This window comes from Trematomus bernacchii, unplaced genomic scaffold (assembly GCF_902827165.1).
Source record: "Trematomus bernacchii unplaced genomic scaffold, fTreBer1.1, whole genome shotgun sequence".
NCBI lineage: Eukaryota > Metazoa > Chordata > Actinopteri > Perciformes > Nototheniidae > Trematomus > Trematomus bernacchii.
In genome coordinates, this window is record NW_022987582.1 from 11,003,661 (window position 1) to 11,020,507 (window position 16,847).

The 16,847-nt window shown below is 40.9% G+C and overlaps 1 protein-coding gene across 4 annotated transcripts in view; it reads right to left on the bottom strand.

Moving 5' to 3' along the window:
- zhx2a (zinc fingers and homeoboxes 2a) overlaps positions 1-16,847 on the bottom strand; it is a 28,800-nt gene that overhangs the window by 8,136 nt on the left and 3,817 nt on the right. For 3 of the 4 annotated variants that reach the window (XM_034127393.1, XM_034127394.1, XM_034127391.1), the window contains exons 2-4: positions 3,165-3,587; positions 1,354-2,034; positions 565-777 (exon numbers count right to left, since the gene is read on the bottom strand). In XM_034127393.1, the coding sequence (XP_033983284.1) occupies positions 565-777; positions 1,354-2,034; positions 3,165-3,257 (987 nt within the window). In that variant the 5' untranslated portion in view covers positions 3,258-3,587. The remainder of the gene's footprint in view (positions 1-564; positions 778-1,353; positions 2,035-3,164; positions 3,588-16,847) is intronic. The other variant, XM_034127392.1, reaches the window with a different exon arrangement.

Consider the following 16,847-nt stretch of genomic DNA (forward strand, 5'->3'; position numbering starts at 1 on the left):
ACACACCCACACGGTCCCTGAGGTCTGCTGACAGATTCCTTCTGGTAGTCCCAAAATCAAGGCTAAAGCAGCGAGGAGACTGAGCCTTTGCTGTTGCAGCTCCAAAGTTATGAAAGGAATTGCCCCTCCAGGTTAGACTTGCTCCAACTCTGCCTGTTTTGAAATCTCGTTTAAAACCCCACTTCTTTTCCCTGGCATTTACAGGCCAGGTGACACTTGTGCTTTTAAATTTGGGTTTTTATCTTACTAGTGTTTTGTATTGTTTGTACGTCACGTATGAGAGTTTTTCAGTCTGTGGCTTCTGATCTGGTTTCATTGTCTCGTGTTTTACATTTGTTTCATGTCCCGTCTGTTTTTTATGTATTTATGCCATGTTTTTATACAGTTGTTGATGTCCAGCACTTTGTTCAACTCTGTTGTTTTTAAATGTGCTATAGAAATAAAATGGATTGGATACCTTATTAAGCTTCAGAGATTGAAAGATAACTGGTAAAATACAATAAACCTCACTTGAGGCTTAACAATTAAATTGCCTCTAATGTTCATCCTTTCTCTAATGCCTACCTCCTCAGGAGACCAGCTAATGCCCTGCTTGAGCCTCTGTGTGGTGAACCAGACTTTGATTTGCTCCTCTGGATGTTTGGAGGCGGCGGTGAGCCAGGAGAGCTCCGCCTGCGTGGGGTAGGGGAACTTGTTGAAGGAAGAGATGAGCGTCAGGTTGTCGTCCAGCGAAGGGTTGTATTTGGTTGTGTTGAGGGGCACTGCGATCTTCGGAACCTGAAGGAATACAAGGTCAATGGTGACTAAATGGCTTTTTCACATTAAAAACAATAATAAAGAAGAACTGTGGTCACAAAGAATGAAAGAATGTAGCATTGTGCATATAAAAATAAATAAAACAATGCTAACATTTTTATTTGAGGGGTCTCTAATGTAATCTCCTAATAATGTTTTCATACCAAATTAAAATGTCCTCTTAAAACTAATAATTTGGTTACTTTATTCTCTATAATTGTTAGATTTTATGCTTCTCTTGTGACATTTTTCGGCTGACCAGCTTTGTTCTGAATAAAAGACTTGCAGGTTTACATGAACAATTATTTGGAATTAATAAATTGAGGTGCACAAACTGAATACCGTTTTATTTCTCCTTATAATAATTAGCGCTAAATTACTTTATTGTAGTCAGGAAAATTCCTCTGAAAATAATTAGGAAATAACAGACCCATAAAATAAAGCATTACCAGCAAAACAATAAAAAGGTGCATTTGACGAAAAACCATTCTACTATTAAAAGCTGGCTCAGAATATAAAGGGATGGTAAGTCAGAGGAAAGGATGCTTCCTGTCCTACCTGAGAGTAGCTGAGAGGCCGCTGTAGGGAAGGCATGATGTGTGAAAGGCCTTCTGCTTTGAGCAGAGTCGACTCTGGGATGATGAGCGGGACGTTCACGGTGAACGCTGTGATCGGTTTCTTGGCCAGATCTGTCCGTTTATTATCCGACGACATTTTTGGTTTACCGATCTTCACTGAGGTGGGCTTGCCGAGCGGCAGAGCGCTGAGGTCGTCCCCTTTGCCAGAAAATGTGTTGTAGATGACCGCACTGTTGCTGAAACCTTCTATTGTCTGTTCAAGGATTGTCTGATTGTTCATTTTGATGCGTTTGAACTTAAATTTGCTCTCCCCCGGGTGACACCTCTCGTTGTGTTCCGTCAGGGTGTCAAACTTCTTTGTGTTAAAGTTACAAACGGCGCACAGGTACAGCGGGTTGAGGATGACGTTGGGGTGGTTGGCGTCCACGTGTTCTTTGAAAGTGTTGAGGTTCTGTGTGGAGAAGGGGCAGTATTTACACTCGTAGCCCCCCTGCTGTCTGCGCTGAGGCTTGGAAAGGTCGGGGGGCTCAGCTTGGGGTTTGTCTGGAGGCAGGGGAGGGTCGGGGGCCGAGCCCGTCAGGTCTAATTCCACAGAGGGCTCCGTCTCTGCTGAGAGATCTGTCTCCATAGGCCTCTCCTCAGAATGGTTCTCCATTGTTGTCTGGAAAGAAGGCAGTTTACAGATGTAATGGATATATACAAAAAAAAGACTTCCCAATTCATGTCATGGATTTTCTTGAAAAAGTATTTATATAATTCATGGATTCTTTAGTAATGAACATCTCAAAAACCCTTTCCAATATGCATTCATGTAGAGAGTTGATACATTTTGTGGAGAAATCTAATTAAGAGTATTTGTTTTATTGATATTTTCAACAGTTTTCTTTCCCAGCAACCACCATTTTATTCGGTGTATATTTAAAGGTAGGGTAGGTAAGTTTGAGAAACCGGCTCGAGATACACTTTTTGTTATATTCCATGGAATGCTCTTAACGTGCCCTCATTGGTCATGTGCGCGTTCGTGTGTGTTGGAGGAGGGGCTCTGTAAGGAAGTGGCAGATTTTCTCCGGTCGTGTATTTTCAAATTCTAGCGATCTCGAGCCGGTTTCTCAAACTTACCTACCCCACCTTTAATATAGTTCCATCACATTAAGTTGCATTGAAAATTAAGAGCCACAATTCTTCCTCAAGTAAGCTTTTGAGTTGAAAACCATACCTAATTAAATATGTATTTTAGTAATAATAATAGATTTATTTTGTAAGCGCTTTTACAGGTGCTCAAAGTCGCTTTACAGAGATAGTGAAAAAATAAATAAATAAAAGAACAACAAATAAATATAGTTAAAGTCAAATTAAAATCAAGCAATACAAAAACAATCACACATTAAAAGCCAGATTGAAGGTGAGTTTTTGTAATTTTTTTGAAGGTGGTGAGGTCAGTGCAGTCTCTGATGGGTTGTGGGAGTGAGTTCCAGAGGGAGGGGGCAGCGACGGAAAAGGCTCCGTCCCCCCAGGTTCGGATAGCTTTCTGACTGTTCACTTATCCAGTGAACATTTACATTTTTTTTTACATTTGTTATATTATTTTATCATTCATTTCTCATAATGTTATATTACAATTACTACTAGAAATGTAAGGTTATCCATATCTTTGTGATATCTACATAGCATATAAAGGTTTGTATTTGTAATATACCAAGTTTCTAAAAACAAGCTCTGAATCAAATATTCAAAATATTACACATGAACTTAATTGATTTAGTTGATCCTATAAGCAAAGTTAAAGTATACCTCCATGTCATCGTCTGTGTCGTCATCCAGCTCCACCATGGTCTGCTCTGGGCGGATCATCAGGGGGGTGGAGGCCTTCCGTCGGCTGGACATGATGATGGATCCTGGGTTGGTCTGGGTGGACCGCTGCCAGTGAGGAGAATGCTATCACAGGAGGGTGGGAAAAGGTCTGCAGACCAGCCAGGAGGCCTGACCTGTACTGGGACCCAGAGACAGGCGAGGGCTCTCTTTGATATTCAGAGAGGAAGTGAAAATAGGACAGTGTCTGGGACGGGGGGAGCAGCCAGTCTTAGTGGCTGGAGCGAGAGGGGGGCAGTGGAAGGTGGGGGTCTGGTACGGATGGTTCTGGTGTCGTGTCGGGCTCACTGACAGTGTCAGCTCCAGTGCTGGACCACCTCCAGGAACTTCATGACAGGATGCTACCTGGGTGGAAGAAAGAAGGGAAGAAGCAGGGAAAAACTGATTATTATCCAACACCTTTTCAAAACTCAAATTCAAGCACTTTTCAAGCTTTTTCCGAACCTTGAAGCTGAGGTAAATTACAAAGCACATACTGTTACAATGGTTTACCAGATGCTCCAATCCCTTATCACATTGAATATGATGCAAGTGTGCTTTAAACAACTAAAATGTGTGTTTCTGGACAGCACTCTGCAGAAGGTTGATGAAATAAAGGAAAATATAACAAAGCTAAATGTTTCACCTGTCGTAGAGGTAGATCTAGCATTCCATTCAGCCTTGCTGAGCCAATATCAAACAATAATCAGTAAACAAATAACATTGGAATAAAGTCTTTACTGAAAATGTGAAAAATAAGTGAACATTGGACTTTGTAGACTGGCAGTGATTAACCTTATTTACACTTTTTCAACAAAATGTAGCATTAAGAAAATACGGTGCAAATCAAAACAATTCAGCTTTCAAACCTTTCCAGCAACTTAAAGCTTAGGTCAATAACATTTTTTTTTTATCCTCTTATTTTACCTTCACACCAACCCAAACAAACCTCATCAAGCAGTTAAACGCTCCAGGGTTCCATTCAACCGTACCAAACAAGCCTGGTGTGAACGCGACCTTAGATACCCTTTTTGTGTGCCTTTGGTAAGTATTGCAGCAGGAACCAAACAAGCTGGTTTGAGCGTGTCAAGAAAAGACAACAGGCTGGTTTATATAGCTCAGCGGGGTCCCATGTGGGTCTGCAGCGTGCCACCATCCAAAACAAACACTTGGTAAACACTTTGCCAAGGCCAAAACATTGCTAAAAATGAGGAAGGTCAGAGGAAGCAAACAAACAAACATTGCAGAGCAGATGGTCTACAGGTGGTCAACTGACAGACAGCACAACAACACTGGTGCTGAAAATAAAACGAAATCCTACACCAGGCACAAGAAACCCTGCCCTGCTTAATGAGCGTTTGTTTGTTCAGGCTGATGGAGAGGAGCAGGGTGTGAGGTGTCTAACTCAAATTCATTTTCCATCCGCTTTAGGGGAACACAAATCTGGAATAGATTTTCATTCTTCACAAAATACTGGAACTTGGTTTAGCTTAGAATAGATAAATGCCTGACAAACTATTCAACCACTGTATGATACTTGTTTTCTTTACATGTGTGATTTAAAAAAAGGTTGCCATCATTATTGAATTCAAGCTATTGATCATATATTGATCTTGTGTTTTTTTAAATATTGTGATTTTTAACTCTTGAGGTGGAGGTGCCGAACAAAGCCCACTGGGTTCTTTGCCTCTTCCTTCACTGTTTCTGATTTCTTAGCTGTTATTTGTGTGTTTTTATATTGTGCAAAACAATCAAATACAAAACCGGAATGCATGCAAACCCACAAATGAATTGTAGTCAAACAAACTACAGTAAAAGGTAATATTTTTAAATCCTTTTTTTAATCTTAGAGCTTATGACAAAACTTAAAATTAGAACAATTTAAAAGAAATCATTATGAAGCTTGGGAAGGAGGGTCATATTCAGAGAAAAAAAAATGTAATTTGAGATTACATTTTGTGGAATTATCATTATAACTAGTATTACCTTTTCACAACTATATATATATATATCTTTTTTTATAAATACGGCTTAACTTTCAGTAAGCAAGTTCTATAATAAATATTGGCACATTTTTTGTTGCTAATACATTCAAAGCGGTAGAACTGTCAGGTCAACGCCATGAGCAACAAGCATTTACACCATAATATGAACTTTGGCCACTTATACTTACAACCTGCTATAATAACAGCTTATCAGTGAAACTGGCTGAGACTAGAAGAGTTCAAGTGGCGGCAGTCATTTCACCGGGACAGGAAATAAAAACAACCTCGCTTTATGGACAGGCTTTGACAAGTTTTACAGAAGGATTTTATAGTGTCTATTTATGTAGCGTAAAAACATTTATCATCACACTTTAATATCAGTAGTTTGATACGGTATGCAAATGTATGCAGCTGTCGGTGGGACAAGTTGTCCTGAGAAATATTGACTTATCATAATTCTGATTGTGCTGCAGTGTGAACAAAGTGAGAAATCAGAGACAAAGCGGCTTCAGAGAGATCTCTCAAAAAAAACCCAGAGCTGATTTTATTTAGCTTCGGTTGAAATGACACCTCCGTGAAGAAGAAGAAGCAGTTCAGAAAAGCTGAGGGAGAGTGAGAAGATGAAACTTTCCTAAGATAATATTATAATAAGAGTAGCGAGAGAGGAGCTTATCTGGCTGAAAAAAAGTCTATTGATATTCTAGTGCCCTCATGCAGAAGCTTTATATTCACATGAGTGAGAATCAAATGAGTCGGAGTAGCATCAGCACTCTTATATCAAGATGTAATGAGGTTCCAAAAAAAATAAGTCGGCAGATGAGGGAATGTTCTGTACCCAATTAAATATATCCTGTATACAAGGCTATATGTGATACTTATGAGTAAATATTGACAGATAAAATATGTTACACACAACCAACAAACAATGTATCATTAAATATAAGCCTGCACCGTCACAGCGCAATAGGGCAGTGCAACTTGCAGAAAGTGTTTTGTGACATCAGCCCGTCAGAATGATACTTATTGTCATGCCAAAGTCTCATTAATCACATGGCACTTTATCCTTCAAGGCTACTCGTTTGCCAGTCATTGTCCCGAGATATCACGACTCCTCATACAACCCACTGAGGCATCATTCGAATGCAGACTCATTGCCATGGTGTCTCTATGGCAACCACGGACGTAGAGCTGTAGTGAAGTAGCTCATACATCCGTGTCACTGACAGAGAGTGTGTGTGTATATATATAGGGGTGACCACAACACCTGAGTTTGGTGTTTTTAGAAACAACTGAAAAAGCTCAGAAAGACAGAAATAGCCGACAGGCCTCGTGACTTAAAAGTCAGGACTATCCGATTCCTGCAGAATTTCAGAGTGGTGCGTTCGGGAGGTTTTCTCAGCTTCACTCACAGAAAGTCGATAGGGAAGGTCAAGGCAAAGTCACAAGAAGAAGTAAAACGTATTTTTCTGGAATAATCAGAGCAAGTTGTGAACAGAACATAGAAAGTATTTCTCAGGTAGCAGGAATGTTACAGGCTTTCTGATTACCCCACGGTTTTTGGTGATATAAAAGATTAAGACTGTTTAAAGATGGGGATACACCATACCATTTTAGAATTGTTGTTTGAGTTCAAACTCGTACTGTACAAGTAAATTGTCAACAATGTTAAGTCACAGCTCATGATTTATGTTTCACACAGGTGATGGTCCAATCATCAAGTGTTCCAGTGTGCGAGTCAAGTTCAAAATAGAACCGAAGATCTGCCCCAATTGATTGTTCTGGCTATTGAAGATTGTCTGTGAATATGCTTCGAGGACGTTTTTTTTGCAAGCGGAGGTCTGTAACATAACAGCACGTTCACAATCGTGCCATCATGTACCCTGATCATCTTTATGCGAAACTTAAAAACAATGTTTTTAAAGCTAGCCTATATTGACAGCTAGGTGGTAAGGAAGACATGTACAGTAGGGCCTGCTGAGAGAATGAGAAGTTAGCTTACTAAGTTATACTGTACAGACAGTACATTGTTATACGGGGGAATAGTGGGACATTCTTGTGTGGCTCTGCAGTGTGAGATCCTAATTTCTAACATGTCAGAAATCCATCTGATCAATCTAGAGCAGTTGATTGTTCCTTGCCCCCTCAGGTACACTGAATGTCAAACAGTGCTCCAAGCTGAAAATGAAATACAACTAAAAATTAGTCGCGTGGCTCAAAGAAAAAAAGACCAGGCTTAATAATTAATAACTTGCAAGTCTTTGTCTTAAAAATAAGAAAAGGGAATCCTCAATAAGAAACCTCACTTTGAATCAAGAGATTCATCTGATTGAATCAGTAGTTCTTGTTTTATTAATTCAACTTTATGTTATGAATATAACTCAGTGGTTTTGGAGTTTATGCTCTGGAGTTATTTGAAATGGATGAATCACAAGAGCCGGAGACAATCCTATGCAGCCACCACTGCAGACAATTCTACAAAAAGTATATTATTAATATTAGTGGAGTCTAATATGTGCAACTGCACAGATAAACAGGGTAAGAGAAAAATGATGCTACACACCACAGTGCATTTACCTAATAACCCACTCACTGTGAAAGTCTGCCCAAAATCTAGCAATGAAGCCAACAACTGGTGAGAGAGAGCATCTGTCAGCTGCATCTGAAGTGCCACTTTAAACGACCTGCTGAACTTTTGCTGAAACAGCCCGCACACTTTCTGTGAGCTGATGGGCTGCATGAGGATCTGACTGTGAGCAGAACTCTGTAGCTGGACTGTTTTACCTCACAGTCAGAGGGAGAAAGGATGAGCAGATCGATTTTTGCATCAAAGAAGTATCCCAGAAAACACAACTGCATAATAACTAAACAATATCACTGTGTTCAACTCGTAAAAGCTGCTAGTTGCTCTTCAAATGTGCCTATAGAGTCATTTTATAGAAAAAAGTGTTCGCAACACGACAGATTTTGAACAGAGGCCGGCTCAGAAAAAGGAACATTATCTAACAACATTTAAACACAAACAGCTCAGCAGTTGGAGATTTTGCAGTATAATTTAACTCGTGTTAGCTGACTGTCTCAAACAAAGACTAAAGCCTGTGCAAAGAGTGCTGAACACTGAGGATACACTGGCAGTGAAATCCTCTTCCTCGCTTTACTCTAGCAGGAGTCTCCTGCTGCCGTCACTGGATACTTGGGAGTAGGGTTGCAAAATTCCGGGAATTTTCCAAGATGGAAACTTTCCATGGGAATAAACGGGAATAAACTGGGAATTTTCAAAATTGAAGGTTGGCTCTTCATAAGGAACTTAAATATAGTTGGGGAAAGTATATTTTAGCATAATCTTGACTAAAACAAACAGATGCCATTCAAGTACACTTGAATATCCATGCCATTCCTCAATCACATGCACATAGCACACTGCTTACTGCATGGCTATTGAGACCACACCCCCTACAGCAGGGATGGGCAATTTGGATGGTGTTGGGGCCACATCATTTATGTACTGGCCACCAGGGGGCCGCAGATTCACTTGGAACACACACACACACAAATTAGTAGTAGTGGCGGCTCAAGTTGCTTACTTTCATTACAGCAACGCTCTGCAAACATACTCAACATTGTGGTTTACCCCTGAATTCAGTGAAAATATATTCTTTCTCCCACTTTTCTTGGAAAACTGATTTTCCTCAGATACCTTTCTCTTGCTCATGCTGACATCCACAGAGGGCTGTGCTCATGTTACCCGCTCTATCGAAATCAGTCGGAAGTCGCAACGGCTCATTTCAAAATAAAATGATACAATTTGATTACATTACCCTCAATTCCCAGTTAGTTCCCATAAATTCCCAATATAATGGAAATGTACCGGAAATGTTCCGCCCCTTTGCAACCCTACTTGGGAGCAATGAGTGCCATCATGGAAAAGTTAATTGGCAGAGGATGTGATTAATAACCATGGCAGTGTACAACTGTATTAACCAGTCGCACACACTTTATCATTTGGTGTCCCTGACGGATGAATTTTCTTCTGTGGGCTTTTTGTTTGTTTGGCTGTAAACATCTCTGCGGAGGAACTCATAGAAAAGTGCTTGAGGTAATGTTTCAGAGCTATTCAGATAATTATTTCCCACCAAAAAATAATTGCCCGGAAACTCGGCTGCTTTCATAACCCGGGTCAAACAGTCAGTCTGGCGCCTTTTTTGTAGTGTGTCTAACCTAGTCAGCCAGTTAGCGTCTGTGTGCAGAGTGAGCTGTGAGCCACACTCCATACTTTCGGATGCTCATTAAACTTGTATGAATACCCTGCCTGGGAGCCCCTTTTGCTTCCCGTCTGTCTGTCTGATTGGTGCATTATACTAGTGGAGTGTTTCTGAAGGAGATACCTTTAATGCTGCCAGGTAGAACACACACTTATCATTCCCTGGCAGGATTCAGTTTTGGCTACACACGGACATACATACTGGAGAGAATACGCAATACACATTCTCCATATTATAAAGTCTGTCTAAGGCATGAAGACTGACATAGGATCTAATACAGAGAAATGGTGTTGGTGCTATAGGAAGGAGCTCTATCCAAACAGCAGTGAGAACAGAGTGACACTGAACAAATGAGTCACAGCAGCACTCTGCACTCAGCTCCTATTTCTGTGCATCATTGATGTAATCTCAAAGTGTAGTAGGGGGAAAATATGACAAACTGGAATTTTTGGAAAGGCAATGAGGTCTGATGCATATATCCTCTCTTAAAAACACGTCAGAACCCGAATGACGCCCCCTGTGCCACCTGTCCCTGGCCGAATGTGTCATGATTGTACATTTCCCAGCAGTGGGATGATTGATGGATTACTTATTCTGATTGGTGGTTAGAGTGATGTTGTTATAGAGCAGGGGTCGGCAGCAGGCGGACCGGATCCGGACCCAGGCGCCGACCTATATGGACCCGGACCTATAATCAATACATTAATAGGGGATTTCAATTTTGACAGGGCGATTCTATTTCAACTGCCGCCGACAGGGGGCGAAAGAGACGAGTGAGTGAGGGACTGCAATATAAGAGGGAAAGTAAAGTAAAGTTAAAACTGTTCAATTGTTATGATGTGTAAAGACTGATATTGAATAAATAAATATGAGCACACTGTCTCGCAAGCAAAAAACCCCTCCTTAAAATAGCAGTCAAGTGTACAGTCCACTGTCCATACAAAGACCCAGATGCCTCAACAGGCCATATCCAAATCTGTATTTCAAAGATTTCGAGCAAGGAACACCAACATGTTTGCATTGTCGGGCAAATGCATCTTTGATTGTAAACTGTCGGGAAGGTGGGGGCTCTCCATCTCCAGCTGCCGTGTTTGCTCCCAGCTGGGAAAACGGAATGGGGTGGTTATGTTTCAGGTGCAGTGTAAGGTCGGTCGTATTGCTAGCTTTTGTTGCTACCTTTTGAAAACAAATGCGACACACCGCCCGGCTCATTCAAGTCCGTAGGTTCGCCTCGTTGATTTGGCTTAAATCCAAAATATTCCCACACCGGAGATGTGGTATTAGGTTTTGCAACCAATTCCATTTAACTTCAAATTCCCCTCGAGTAAGTCACACGTTGTCCCCTGCTTGTCTCTATATTATTAATTTGGCTGCTACACTGTTGCACGCACAGAGTTTCCTGACTTGGCTGTGTGTGAGCCCCGCCCCTCACAGCACGTCGGGCAAAAATTCTGGTCACATCCTTATGTAAACAAACACGCATGTAAACGGCAATTTATCGAGCTCAGAAAAGTTATCGAGTCCATTTTTATTTATCGTACGATAAGTCAATTTATTGAATATCGCAACAGGCCTAGCTATCAGACAGCCTTTTCTGACAAGAACTGAAGCAGTTATCTGTGATCTTGTGAAAGCCACCAGACGCCTTTGACAAAAACAGTAATTTTACCTCACAAAACACCAGAGTATATAGACAACCGCTCTGATCTGTCAGTGTGTTGGTGTTATTGTGGGATTCTGAATCAGCCACCAAAGTCAAACAATGAAACAAACATGCTGAACAACATTTCTTTTAAGTTGCTAAAATAAGTACAAATACGTATTTTGCCATTCCCCTTTACCATTATTATTTATTGTATAACTGTTAAGCTTGTACTCCTGTCTTTTCATTAGTAGTAGTAACATGCCAACCACCATCTAGTGTTAGTAATACAATGACTAAGTATGTCAAACGACCTCACCTCAAAACATCCAAAGTATCCCTTTAAAAAAGATAAAAAGGTTGCAGCTCCATTTTCAGTGGCACATTAAGAAAGGAAAGCAAGAGATTAAAAGGCATTCCCATGCTTTATACAGAAAAATAAGGCGAAGAACACATGGCTGATATGATATATAGTACACAGGAAATTATATAACGCAGCCAGACTGAAGGCCTTGCATGCACTCCCTGAAATGTGGAGACAGTCAACTGAGTTTTCAGGCAGGCTGTAATCACAAACACAAAAGGTATAAGGATGGCAAACTGTCCCGCACTTGAAGCCATGCATGAAGTACAAACCAGCCAGGAACACTTTAAATAACGAGCCCAAAGCATGAAAGCCGCGCAAAAACCACAAGCTGTAGAAATACTGACTGCAACTGTCACTTTTAGATAAACAAAAACTTTGAGGCTCCATCACACACTTTATATCCAAAGTAAGTAACAAAAACATATTGCACAAAGAGAGTACACACACTGCTTTCTGTTGGCAGTGCTGTATGGGGTGTGTTCTCCCTCCTGACTGCTTGGTCCACCAGTCAGCCACTGCAGTGAAGAGGATGGTGTGTGTGTGTGTATGTGTATGTGTGTTTGTGTGGTGTGTGTGTCTGAATTTAGTGGGTAAGGAGAAGCACCACAGCCATTAATACAACATGTCCCAGGCAGCAGGGGTGGAGGAGGCAGAATTTCGGACCGTCGCAGAATTGATTTAAATCTCATCACGCGGCTCCTCTAGAGCAGAGCGCTGCTGCACTGTGCTGATGTGCTTGGATTGTTCTGCATAGCAACAGAGCAGCACTACTTTAGCTGGGCTGGGATAAAGACTTAACGAGGATAAATGATAGAAAGGGTTGCTTTTTCACTCGGGTCCAACCCATTTTGGATTTCTGAGGCAGATGCTGATAAAGTAAAACAATAAAAAATAGGTTCAGTATATGTAAGAGTTTAAGACATCTTTATTTTTCCTTCACATAAAAGCCACTCAACCATTTCCCTAAAAATGCTTCAATACTTTGTTTGTACTGCAACTTCATTTTATATGATACTGGTATCAGAGTGACAAAGCAGGATCGCTCTTTAGATAAAAACAGCGTTTAGTCACATCAGCAAATATTCCTTTAAAAATTGTGCATTTTGCGGATTACAATTTTTTAAGATCAGCACTTTCTTCTCTACACTGTTTTATTCAATCTACTAAAAAGGTGCAGGAAGTACTTTTTTCTCTCCAATTTAACACATACATCAGCTTCTGACAAGTTGCCAAGCTTTTATCTTAAAAGATGCCCTAGTATGCTTTTTGGGGTTTCCCTTTCTGTCGTGTATTATATAGGTTTTTGTGCATGTAAATAGTCTGCAAAGGCTAAAATCCCAAAGTTCCCTCGAGAGGGAGTTTCTCTCCCACACACTTCCCCCCCTGCCTGAAACGCCTCCATTGGACTCCTTTGATTACCTCAGTAACATAGTGACATCACTAACACTAGCGCTTCTATTGGCTAGCGCTCCAGCACATTGTATGTGATAGGGTATATCTCCAATTGGTTGACCAATCACAACAGAGCCGGCCAGATAACTAAATCAGAGTAGACTGTGTTCTGGTCTCAGACAGAGGGTGAAAAGAGGTGCTGCAGCGCAGGCAGGATGAGAAAAATAAAGAGCTTTTTGAACATTAAAGCATGTAAACATGTCACAGTAGAGGAACAAAATACAAATATTAACCTGGAAATTAACATAATAGGGCCCCTTTCAAGTAACACAGTTAGACTGGACATCATTGCTGTGACCTTATTTGATCCACAAACACTGGAAGAGACACAGTGGCCTACATACAGTACAGTATGATGGATAACAGTCACACAGACTACACTGCAGTAATATAAAATTAGAGTCTTCTGGTTATTCTGGCTCCCACGTAACAGGGAACACTACTGTCACATTGCCAGACCTGTCTCCTCACTGAACACGCACACCGTCACACACACAAAGGGCAAGCTATAAAAATATCCAAGTGTCACCCACTCTGCTGCTGATGGTGGTTGTGTTTCCATGGTAACACTGTAACCAACAGAAAGTTTGTGTGCTTGAATCCAGGAGCTGAAACCCAGCAGAGGTCAATCAGTGTCACGACAGCAGCGGTGTTAAAAAGCCGGCTCACTTTTTACTGCGTAAAGGTAAGGTTTATATAACTAATTCTATAACATTGTACACTCTAAGCATACCAAGATGGCATTCAGATGTTACAAACCTTGTATAAGCTAGTGTATACATAACAAATTATGCACTGCATCCTCATCGGGGAATAGTTCTGAATATAGTAAAAGCAATCAGCAATATTATAGGAATATACTCAAAAAAGGAATTTTATACAATTTGAACCAAAGATGTGTCAAACAATAATGGGCTTAGATTTTGCGTTGCATGCTGGAACCGATGTGTTGTTGACGCATGTTCTCTCGTGGAAAATGTAATGCTGTTTCAATTCAGTTTGTTGCTGTAGCCCCATATAAACTCACAAAGTGACCCCAATGACGAAGGCCAACACGTCAGCGAGCATTCACTTGATCCCGAGGCGACGAGTGAGAATGAAAAGCAGATGGGGAGCGGGGCAGTTTCATTACAGCGAATGGAATAATTAAAGGGGCTAACAATCCCTCTTGAACATTTTTATTTAGGAGTCGTGATAATGGCCCTCCTTGACTGGATTTTGCTGTTGTATGTGCTCCGCCTGTCTACCTCGGTGCTCCTCTCTTTCACTCTCCCTAATGGCCTTCTGCACGGACAGCTATACTCTCCCGCAGAAACGTTGTATCTACCACGTCAACCTGTAAGAGCTTTAAACTCTGCCTAAAATTATCTTGAATTTTGTTTTTATTTGGGCAGAATCAAATGTGTTTTAGTTACAGTAAACGCACTGTAGAACAAGTAGTAAAGTAGGGCAAGGGTCACCCAACCAACAGCCTCGAAATGAGGTCAACAATGACAAAAGACTTAGGAGGGGTTCTGCAAAACTTCAGTCTATAGGTTGCTTTGTTAGCACTGCAAATGCAACATGATATTTAGGTTGAATATTATGTTTGCACACAGTATATCCTGTACATGTATGTGCATGCATGCATGAGAGGGAGAGAGGGATTACTTCCAAACGAGGACACCTGGAGAATTTGGAAGTCTTTTAGTTGATGTTTGTTAGCTTCTCAGTGTCTATTTAGTCCTCCTGTTGGGCCAGATTTCCAACCTGTCAATCTGTGCCTTCCCTGCAGTGGGTGTGGCTTGTGAAATGGTCTCAAGCCTCTTCTCATTGGTCTCACGCTGGCAGGAGGGGGTGTGTCTCTGCCGTGGCAGCGGCTTACGTGGTGCAGTGCAGAAGGCCTTTTTGTAAACTCCCTTTCCTTTTTTTTACTTGAAATTTGGACGACACATTGGGATGGGAGAATGGAAGCTACTCCACATTCATGCACAACTTACATGGCATACAGACCCCATTGTGTGCAGGGGTTTGAGAGTAACCTTTCCGACCGCGGCGTATAGTGGGTGCATGTTTAGAATTTCACCAGAGGATCTAGTTTGTCAACTGCAGGAACACTTCCAAGTTCTGAAGAAAACTGCGGTGGCAACCAATAATTAGCCCCAAGTTTAATACAAGCGTAAACTTGCATAAGCACATGGCAATTTGCACCAATAGATCAAAATACATATTGTACTATCTATTTTCCTTTGTAAAGGATGGATCAGTGTATCCTAAGCTAACAAATATATTAAAAGGAAAACTGGATTGTTAAAAGGAATGTTAAACTCTTAAGAGGATCTAATATTGTTTACATTGCAGGCTGTCACAAGCACAAGATTTTTGGATGAATTGTCCCTTTATATAAAATCAATGCAGCACTAATTCATGAGTGTTTAAACTGCAGATACTAATAGTTTTGTTGGATTTCAGACCCATTAATATCCCCATAAATGTCAACATATTCTAATGCAGTTCTCCAAAGATGTCCATAGGCACAAACTGGCAACAGCAACTGCAGTACAACACCAGAAATGGGTCAAATAACGCCATCATTTGCTAGAGCGTTGTGACCTTTGTGTGCTTTACCTGGAAATATTGCTGCGCTTGAAGATTTTGAGGATTCCAACTAGTTCCTGAGCTTGCAAATTGTAGCCTAATGCACCAAAAAACTGACATGACATAAATTTGGACAATTGCTCTTAGATGTTAATGTACTCGTTTAGACTACATTGGGCTCTCACTTCTGTCTTCCTCTCTCATGCAGCTTCACTCAATTGTCTCTTCCCTGTATCACTCTGTCTCTCTGAGACATTACACGTACTCTCCTAAACAGTGTGGATTTCATGCTCCCTCTCTTTCTGTCCCTATATAACCCTTCAGCTCTGCCTCTGTAATTGTCTCACCATCACGCTCTTCCTCTCAGCCCCTCCTACAGTTGATGAGCTCATCTCTGTGGTTGCCGTAGTCACCTAACAACACGTCTGAGAAGCCAGTGGAGGCACAGCTGGGGATGGACCTGAACAGAAAACACGGGAACAAACAAAGCACGGCGTAGATGTTGATGATGTCATCACAGAGCCAGTCTAAGCATGAAGGGCCATGTTGACAACAACCTCCGTCCTCCAGCCCGCGATGACTCATTCCAGCGCTTTACCAGAAGAACGGCCGGACGTTATATAAAGCTCGGCATCAGGTTTTAAAGTGTGGTGTGCAGGCGGGAAATGCTGGATGTTCGTGATGAATATGAACAACTAACACTTTTTGAAACCTAACATAGATGAACTGGCCCTATACCCTAAAAATAACAGCATATGACATGGGATAAAGCGCTTTGAGCTCAAAACTATCATAAAATATAGGATTGATAAATGTTTTCTCACATGCAGTACTGGTCAGGAAAAACCTTAACATGTAGTGAGGTTAAAAGAAGAAACCTGGGTATTATGATTTGCTGTAATACTCCAAAGCCAGGGTTTTAGAAACCATCACATTTATAACCCGTTTAAAACGTAAGATATCCCAACAGTACAAATGATCTCTGTTCAATTGTCCCCATAAAAGTGAACAGCAGGTTCATGCTGTTAGGATGATTTTAAACATTTATTTTGAGAGTAGGCATCATTGTGAAATGTACTGATGGCTGCTATCTGGTAAAGCTGCAACTTTGGGCCTGCAACCAATCATTATTTTCATTGGCAATTAATCTACCGGGAATTTTCTGGCAAATTGTTTAGTGTATAAATGTCAAATAATGTTGAGAATTTCATTACGTAACATTAGCTCAGCAGTTAAAAAGGAGAGACAGAGCTGTCAACAGAAACCATTTAGATGATATCTGATTCCTTCAGCTTTAAATAGTTATATAAGATTAACATCAGCGTGTCATCATTACCATTAGTG